At 32.5% G+C, this 10031-nt stretch overlaps 1 protein-coding gene across 1 annotated transcript; it reads left to right on the top strand.

Moving 5' to 3' along the window:
• The first annotated feature begins 1005 nt into the window (after positions 1–1005).
• LOC131598536 (putative GATA transcription factor 22) lies at positions 1006–2630 on the top strand. The gene is made up of 3 exons (XM_058871124.1): positions 1006–1143; positions 1472–1873; positions 2289–2630. The coding sequence occupies exons 1-3, from the start codon at positions 1006–1008 to the stop codon at positions 2628–2630; spliced, it is 882 nt and encodes a 293-aa protein (XP_058727107.1).
• The last annotated feature ends 7401 nt before the right edge of the window (positions 2631–10031 follow it).

The following is a 10031-nucleotide window of genomic DNA, read 5'->3' as shown; positions in this document are numbered from 1 at the left end:
AGGCGAGGGAGAATTTTTGTTCGGCAAGGTCCGCTGAGCGGCCTTCTAGTGGGCTATCCAGTGACAAATCATATTTTCAGCTCCGCTAAGCGGCCTCATTCCATATCCATTAAATAATTCTCATTTTTTATAATTTTTTATTTATTTTAATTTTAATTCAAAATTTTTATTTGGATCTATATCCGAAACTTTAAATTTAAATTTAATTTAATAATATTTTATTCAAACATTCAATTTATGGTAAAATATTTGTATACATCAAAAAATATTTATTTTTTCTAAATTGAAAATTAAAATATATTATTCTATGTATTTTTATTAAAATATGAAAATTATTTTTTATAAATATGGTATTTATATTTAAATAAATAAATAATAAATCGTTTAATATAGAATACTATACCTAACAAAATAGGAATAAAGAATATAATAAGGAAAAAAAATCCAAATTTGATACGAGAATTCAACTAAAGGTATGAATTAAATAAAAATAATTTATGGCAAAAAAAAATCTTAACAAAAAGAAAAAATAATTCCGTTGAAATCTTTAAATAATTTCCTAAAATAATAATTATTGCCAAATAAAATAATTACACCGCGTTTCCATACGTTGCTTCTAGACATATGATAATAACAAAATAAAATAAAAAATGGTAAAAAATCCTTAAAAAAGTAAATAAAATAAAATAAAATATTAATTTATGAGTGAGATTCATGTGATGAGTGTATATATAAACGAACTTAAGGACTGAAAAACAACAGGGCATTGTTGTTTGTAATCGTAATCGTAGTCTCTTTGGAGTTTTTTCTTGTCTTTTTCTTCATTTTGTTTTTATTTGTGTCTATGAAAAGGAGAATTGCAATCACGTGAATCTCTTTTTGAGACAACTCTTCTCTTTTTAGCCTCTCATATAAGAACCCCTACCACCTTTTGATTACTTTCTTTCTCTTTCTCTCTCACCCTATCTCTTTGTACTGTCCACTGTTTCTCTCTCATATCCAACCATGACTCCTTTAACTCCGAATCAACCAAGTCCTAAGCAACAAGGTCAAAACCAATCCTTAGATGTTTCTCCTGTTAAACAGGACTGCCCCACGCTGTTTAATTTTCTTGATCAGTTTCAAGAAAATCGTGATCCTAAGGCAAGATCATATTTACATGATCCCGCTAATTTTAATTTATTTTTTCTCTTTTTTTTTCATTCTTATATATAAATGTTTTTTATCATAGTTTATCACTAATTCTCTTTACTTTTTATTATTTTTTTTTCATTTTGATTATATGTATTTGCATAGGAGCGATGATCATGATCGTATAAATTATTTATAACGCTTTGATGAGTTAATTTGAAATTTTATATAAAATGAAATAATTATGATTTACGTCTATGATCTCATTTATAGTCTTGATTTTTAGATGTTTATGATCTAATGCAATATTTTTTTTATCTCTCTGATTTTATTACTTTAGGATCATAAGTTGGTACCTCATTATGGTGGATCATCATCATCAACCAATCACCTACAACTCTATAATTCATCGAGTGGTGTAGCTATGGTTGATCAAAGCGCTGCGCGTGACACAAATTTACCATCATCCATGGAGGTGGAAGATCGCGACAAAAGAAATGACAAATGGGTGTCTTCGAAGGCGAGGTTGATGAAAATGCTGATGATACCTGAAAGAAGTTATGGAGACATAAATGAAGACAAAGTAATTGTCAGTGCAACTGCTAGTGCTGCTGCCACAACTCCTTCAAATGAAGGAATTCAAAATGAAAGGTACAATCAAGGAAGCCCTACTGCTAGGGTTTGTACTGAGTGTCAAACTACCTCTACCCCACTTTGGAGGAGTGGCCCTGTGGGTCCTAAGGTAATTAGTTGATCTATTTTCACCTATTCACTACTCTTTCATTTACCATCAAGTAGTCTAGAATGTTTGATAAGTTAAAATTTGGCCAATGTTGTTTCGATTCGTTTGATTAAAAATCATCTTTAGTAAAGAAATAAAAAATTAAAGATAAATTTTATTTTCTACCTCTATTTTTCTCGGTAATTCCACATTCATCAAGCTATGTATACTAATAAAAATATTTTTCTATAGATAAAATTGAATTAATTTTAATATTAATATAAGTTTTTTTATTAATTGAATATTTCAATTGATCACACTAGCTAGAATCATGAAAGTATTATTCCACATTTCTATTGCTTTACTTAATTAAGTACTAATTAATATACTTTAATTTGATTGATAGTTGATTAACATGAATATGTTGTTGGTGCAGACACTTTGCAATGCTTGTGGAATTAGGCAGAGGAAGGCAAGAAGGGCTGCTGTAGAGGCTGATAATAGTTTGGGACATGGCAAAGAGAAGGAAGAGAAACTTCTTGTGAACAAATGTACACAATTCAAGAAGAACAAGACTTCTTCAACTTCAACTAGTGCTGCTGCTACTATTACTGTTACGACTACTAATGATAGTAGCTTATCCGAAGAGATGATGGAGAGACTTGATTTTTTCTTGACAAAGGTGAGGAAAAAATCGGGTTTCGAGTCTACTACTGAGGAAGTAGCTGATACAGCTCTACTTCTGATGGATATCTCTTGTGGGTATGTTTACCCTTAATTAGAAGAGGGAGTTGGATTCTCTCATGTAAGAATTTTACAATGAGGGGTGAGGGTGGTTGATAAGTTTTGAGTTTTGGTATTTTTATTTGACTTTTATATCAAAAATAATTGGTCACTGTTTTGTTTGGTACTGTGAGTTGTGAAATCAAGTTGATGTACTTGCATCACAACCAAAATAAGGTTTTGTTGCATTAGACATGCATTGCATTTATTAAATAGAAATTTTGTGTGAGCTTTTAAATATCTTTTGTTTCATACAGTATATTTTTCACTGAGATATCTTAGGTTTTGGGGGTAAAAGAGAATCTAGTGGTAAAATTTTACTGAAATTAAACGCCATTATAGCGTAATAAATCATATGATCAAACTCAATCTAAGGTTTCATATTCCTTAACTATAATGCATTGTTTTGATATGGTTTAACTAGTCAGAACCTTGAATCTACTTTTATTATAGGCTGGTTATTTTGAGTGTCCGTTGAAAATTTTGTCTCGCTTCAAAACCGATAAACGAAGATTTAAAACATTCATTGTTTTTTTTGCTTAACCTTCATTGATTCAATGTATAGGTTAGTTTTAAATTATTATTATTATAATTGCTATTAATTTTTTTTTTTAATGGTAAAATATATTTTAAAAAAGAAAGACAGAAAAATACAACCATCAAAGGGGAAAAAAATGTACAAACAGCTAAATCCTACCCAAAACTACCATTATTATTATTATTATTATTATTATTATTATTATTATTATTATTATTATTATTATTATTATTATTATTATTATTATTAAAACTCTTTTTTTTTTATATAAGCAATTACATTAAATTGGATTGTAGCAGCTAGGATGAGATTGAATTTAGACTCTAGTTTTCCATTAGTGTTATTTCAGGATGCACCAAACTTGGGTGTTAATTGGATCAACTGATTTCTTTGAGCACCATTCCTCAATCATCCTCATGATTTTTTTAAATATAATTCTTTAAACTCAACACGTTTTTATATTTTAATTTTATAATTTTACTAAATCTTAATTCATTTATTTTGTTTTATATTTTGAATCACAAATAATTTTTTTAAAATCGTCCTTTAAAATTCATAATGGATCCTCAAGTAAAGTTTTGTTCTTGATGATTATTTATTGTAATCTTTAATTGAGGCAAAATTTAAGAAAAAAATGACAAGTTAATTTAAATTAAATCAAATCTTTAATGTATTGAATTAAGGAGTGTTGCGCAAAATATTAGTATATCGAGAATCCGCTTTCATTATTTATAGTTTGATGTGTTGTTTATATATATATATATATATATATATATATATATATATATATATATATATATATATATATATATATATATATATATATATATATATATATATATATATATATATATATATACCTTAAGTGCTCAGAAATTTGAATGAAACTTATTCAATGATATGAAAGTTTATGCACAAAGTTTCATTATTTTATGATGTATGAACACTTAGAAAATTGTTTGAATTGTATGTGAATTTTTTTAATGAAAGAGATTAATGAAAAACTGATGTATTTTGACTTAAATACATCTCATTATGACTCTTCGATTCGATACAATGAATTTGAATCACAATGGTTCATATGTTTCAAAATAGTATGTTGTATAAAAAAATTGTAAAAATTACAGTGGTTTCAAACTGCCATAGCTTACAAATCAAGTTGTTGTTTCAAAAAACAGTAAAATTGTGACAGTTTCAAACGGCCACAGTTTATGACGGTGTATTGTTTAAAAAAAAAACAGGAAGATTGCGGCAGTTTCAAAATGCCATATTTATGCAAATTAGTTATTCAAAAAGAGAGCAGATCAATCAATTGATGCTAAGAGTCAATCGAATGACTCCTTTAAAAACTTGAAAATTTTCCTTTTAAAAGTTGTGCTTTTAATGACAATCATGCATGAATATTTTAGAAACATATAATGGTTTAGATAAAAAATATTTTGAACACTTAAAGCTTATATACATATGAATTACCATTGTACCTTAATCTTCATGATTAAATCCTTTGATTTCCAAAGCTTGTCCCAAATTGATACTTGATTTTAATCTTTTTCTTCTTTGATCTTTCTTCAATGATAAGCTTTTGTCTTCATCAAAACTAAGCTAAGATAAATGAAGCACTACAACGTGCAAGGGCTTTAAAAGCGCTTTTTGTGGGCTTTAAGAGCGCTTAAAAGCGCTGCCAAAGCCAGCGCTGCCGTAGGTAACGACAGCACTTTTGAAACTCCAAAAGCGCTCTCGTAGCCCCCCCTATAGCAGCGCTTTTTCCAGAAAAGCGCTCTCGTATCCCCCCTATAGCAGCATTTTTTCCATAAAAGCGCTCTCGTAGCCCCCCCTATAGCAGCGCTTTTTCCAGAAAAGCGCTCTCGTAGCCCCCCTATAGCAGCGCTTTTATCCAGAAAAGCGCTCTCGTAGCCCCCCCTATAGCAGCGCTTTTTCCAGAAGCGCTTTCGTAGGTTGCGTTTTTTTTTATCTTTTATGTTTTTTTTATCTTAGGCAGCGCTTTTAGTTATAAAGCGCTTTAGTAGGTAGCCCTTTAAGAGCGTTTTTGAAAGCGCTGTCGTTGCTAAACGCAGTATTTTAAAGTGCAACCTGTAATTTAAGCCTCCCTGTTCGACCTGTAATTTATATTTATGTTCAACCTGTAATATTTTCGACCGGTAATATATTTTCAACCTGTAATATTTTCAACCATAGGTAGGACAATATATATACTAATATAATACCATTATAATCCAAAATAATATATATACATCATTATAGTTCAATTCACATGTAACTAACTCATGTCAAACAAACTCAATTAGATACATATAACTAACTCATCTCTAACAATAACTAAATCTGAATATAAGCCCGAAATGTAAAAAACCGACGAGCGCACGGTCCTGGTCCTGCAAAGTATGAACAGAACAACAGGGTCAATTAAAGGCTCCAACATCTATACTTCAAATTTTCCAAGAAAACAAATTGTCATTTAGTAACATCAACAATATTATTAGCAAGAATTTCATGTGATTTGCAACTCAATCCACCAATGTAATGTGTCATCAATTCAGTCTCAAATCAAACTATCAGCACCACTTAACAACAACAAAAACAAACTTGATTCATATAACAACGTCATCATCGTCAACTAATATTAAGCAAAATGAACCAACATCCACCAAAGAAACTCAAACACAAAGTCATTATCAAAATAATGTATTCATAAAACTGTTCACACAATAATGTATTCATACCTATATGAATAGTTGTTGAATATATAATTGACACAATTCCTCTTTGATTTCTTCCAACTTAAGTCTCGTGTAAGAAGCAGCATAGAAGTCATCAAAGTACTACATAACAAAAACATAATATGAATAATTTAGTTAAATGTAATAAATTATAAGAACTTATCTTAAGTTATAAATCCATACCGTGATTGGAATCTCTAATTGATTTGTTTGAATGATTTCTTTCATAAACCTCAAAACAAAGTATCCGCAATCTGAACTGTTTCGCTGTTGCGGACACTACATAGAAAAACAAATAAGATTTTATAGTTATCTTGTTTTATCAAGTAGCATAACTATTATAAGCAAAATTGTGAAAATTAATGTACCTGCACTTTGATCCAAGTAATGTTGTTTGATTTAGTCCAGGATACCTGTGCGTCTCTTTGACTTCGGAACACTTGTATTGATCTAACAAAAATATAAAAGCATATATTTAGATCAATCTCACAAATAATTAAATATATAAATATACACGAATATTTAGAATAATCCCCCTTACGTATCAATCATTGACTTCATAGCCGGATAATTGGTCCACTCACCATCTACCGAATTCAGAAAATATACCACTTCTCTTATAGGGTTGATAGCAAGCAACAACCAGTGTGCTCTATAAATTAAAACAAAAGTTTATATGAAAATTTTGCTACGCAAAAGAAACAAAGATTAGATGAACCAAGAATGAGAAACTAACCCTACTGGTCGGGTATTATACGCCCAAAGAAACAGACTATCTGTATTGCCGGTGGACAGGAATCTATCGACTAAGTACTGTCTAACTGATTCCGTTTCCGTAGCAATTGTCTGTCCGCTGCAATGGGCGAAAGACACAAAACGGAATCTGTTTGACAATGTAGTCTCGCGCAAAACTTTGTCATACAACAACCTTAAATAAAAACATAATAAACATTAGATTATTTTCATTGAAATGTGTAAATAAATTGTTCAACTAATTAAATAATATATCAGATGAGTGAATATTACCGGATGTATGAGTGAATATTACCAACGCCTAGTTGGTCATGCGAAAAAATCTCATGCATGTCATCTAGTGCAATATTTGATAGGAATTCAATACCAAAGATAGCTTCAAGCGCTTCTGCAATCTCTTCGACTCGATCATAATCGTATGTGTCTGTGAAATCGTCGTTTGAAGCATACTTCGTATTACACCTCGACTCAACATTCCCGTTACTTTGCTCACCATGAAAATTCCAACATGTATAACTTCTATCAATTCCAAACCGTAGTAAATGCGATGCCAACTGATTCCCGTCAACCTTACCCCCATAACAACAACCCAAGCAAGGACATGTCATTCGAATCGGGTCTTCGGAGTACGCAACCGCAAACTTAACGAATTCCCATACCCCTTTCTCGTACTCTTTCGAGAATCGGTTTGAATTCATCCTGTTAGACGCTGGCCTATAGATCTAGAGGGGGGGGGGGTGAATAGATCTCACTAAGTTTTTACAGATTTTTCTACAGACTCGAGCGAAAGCGGTTCTGAATCGACTTGCGTCTATTCTGGACCGCTATTGCAAAGGTCGTATGTGTTTCAAAACCAAAGAGTAAGTGGAATTGATGGTGAAGTAATATGATAGCTAACCAAAACGTTTAACAACTGAAATCCAATTAACTCCTAGATTGACAACTTTGATTTGCAATGCAGTAAGATTGGATTAAGCAAAAACACAAACACTTGGTGATAGGTTCAAATTGATAGTGATTCAAGTTGTGGTGAATTGTGATGTTTGTGCAGAACTTTAATTCACAATTTTAACACTTGAATCGTTGATCAATTTTGCACTTATAACCAATTATGAACAGAAAGTAAAAGAGAAAGTAAAAGCGACAAGAACACGATATTTGTTTAGGCAGTTCGTCGATCGTCCTCGCTACGACTACGTCTGCCCCCAATTCCAAATTGAAATTGGGTAATCTTTCATTAATGTTGAAAGTAGTATATACAAAGATGATAACAAAGCGATAAACGATAAACCAATTATGTCGATCCTTTGAATCTTCTTCCCCCTTAATCTTGAGCCAGATCAAGGTTATCCAAGAGCTTCACTTTGATTCCCTTCTGCAGTGTCTTGATTCCTTGAACTCCCCGTTCCTCAATCGTTACACTCAGCCGAATCCTCAATGACCGCCTCTTGATAAAAACCCCCAAGAACCACCCGTCGTGGAGGACAAAACCCGCAGATTTTATTCACCAACAAACCCCACAAACCTTCACCCACTAGGAATCTTCAATTCCGTTCCATGGACGTTATCGAACTCATCACTAACCCGCAACGCAAGAATGATTATGTGTAATTGTGTTGGAGATGATGAAGAACGAAGATGAGAAGCGTTTGTGTATCTTTCAGTCGTTGGTGTTTTTTGAATAATTACCCTTGTACAATATATATGATTGCATAACAGTTAGAAACAAGAAAAACTGATTTTTGAACTTTCTTGATCAGTTAGGTCGACCACTTGTAGTGCTTAGGTCGACCTAACAGAGCTTGCAGAATTTTGCTCCCAGTTAGGTCGACCTGTTGAAGGAGTAGGTCGACCAGAATCCTCTTCTGATGCATTCTGGGGACATTTTCACAGATTAGGTCGACCTAGTTGATGTGTAGGTCGACCTAACAGGCTGGTATGTAGAATTCATCAATTTAGGTCGACCTAAATGATGTGTGAGTCGACCTAGCAGGGACATATGAGTTTTTCTCCATTTTAGGTCGACCTGGGTTGATGGTAGGTCGACCTAACTGCTGTTTTTCTGCATTCTTCTTGTTTTGCTTGTGTTGAGGCAACCTATAAACACATACACATAATGGGTTGACTTATGAGTGATCAATGCTTGCTTTTCTTTAAGTTTTCTGCTTCAGTCTTGTTGTTTGAATGCTTATTTGAGTTTGCCATGAATCAAAAACATCTTTGAGTGTAATCTTGTATTCACATACTCCCCCTTTTTGATGATGGCAAACCATTTGACTAAGCTCTGGTAGTAAATGATAAAGACTCAGCAGAGCTCCCCCGTACATCCAGCATCTATCTCTCAACAGGGCAATCTCTCAACAAAGCTCCCCCGTACATCCAGCATCTATCTCCCCCTTTGTCAACATCAAAAAGAGAAAACAGGAGAATAGAAGAGTAACAAGAGAACCATAGATAATAATGCCTGCATGTATAGTATAGTAGGTAAAAGGTAGTTAATGGTAGAATGAGACACATATGTGAGCAGGAGCAGTTTTTATGCATGAGGTCACTATAAGCATGTTAATTGATAGCATATTATAGTATCAATAATATTTTTGGAAGTGAACAACAATTACGTTACCGCTTTTTCAATATGACGCCTGGCTTGATGATGAACTACCTTTATGCTAAAAACAATGTTAGCAAGACAAATAGATATATACATAAAGTAAAGAAATAATATTAAGAGAAAACAAACGTAATTAGCTCAAATTAGAGATATCGAGTATCCCTAATTCCCTACGAATGTTGAAATATTGCTCCGTTGCTAGCGGTTTGGTGAAGATGTCAGCTAGTTGCTTCTTGCTTTCTACATGTTCAAAAGTAACGTCTCCTTTCTCTACATGATCTCGTAGAAAGTGATGCCTTATTTCAATGTGTTTGGTACGTGAGTGTAAGACAGGATTTTTACTCAAGTTTATGGCGCTTAGACGTCTATGCCAAAGCCATGAGTCATCGCCTAGAGCAACTAGACATTTGGTACTAGACTTAGATACCTCATCCAAGTTTAGCATGTAGATGTTGTTTACTCTTAAGCCCTTAAACATAATGTCTCTTTTCTTAGTATGTTCTATTGTGCATCCAGAATTTGTAAACATTACTTTAAAATCTTTGTCGCACAATTGACTTATACTTAAAAGATTATGTTTAAGACCTTCTACTAGCAGCACATCAGTTATAGTAGTGGTAGAAGGGTTACCAACACTTCCTTTACCAAGTATGGCTCCACGATTGTTATCTCCATAGGTGACATACCCCTTTTTCTTTGCTTGAAACTCAACGAAAAGAGATAGGTCTCCAGTCATGTGTCTTGAACATCCGCTAT

This window comes from Vicia villosa, linkage group LG4 (genome assembly GCF_029867415.1).
Source record: "Vicia villosa cultivar HV-30 ecotype Madison, WI linkage group LG4, Vvil1.0, whole genome shotgun sequence".
NCBI classification, from domain to species: Eukaryota; Viridiplantae; Streptophyta; class Magnoliopsida; order Fabales; family Fabaceae; genus Vicia; species Vicia villosa.
Note: the sequence above shows the minus strand (reverse complement) of the source record. Positions and strands in the feature narration are given on the sequence as shown.

Coding starts and splice junctions, on each gene's coding strand:
- LOC131598536 (XM_058871124.1), top strand. CDS start 1,006: ATGACTCCTTTAACTCCGAATCAACCAAGTCCTAAGCAACAAGGTCAA. Junction 1,144..1,471: donor AAGAAAATCGTGATCCTAAG/GCAAGATCATAT, acceptor TTATTACTTTAG/GATCATAAGTTGGTACCTCA. Junction 1,874..2,288: donor GTGGCCCTGTGGGTCCTAAG/GTAATTAGTTGA, acceptor TTGTTGGTGCAG/ACACTTTGCAATGCTTGTGG.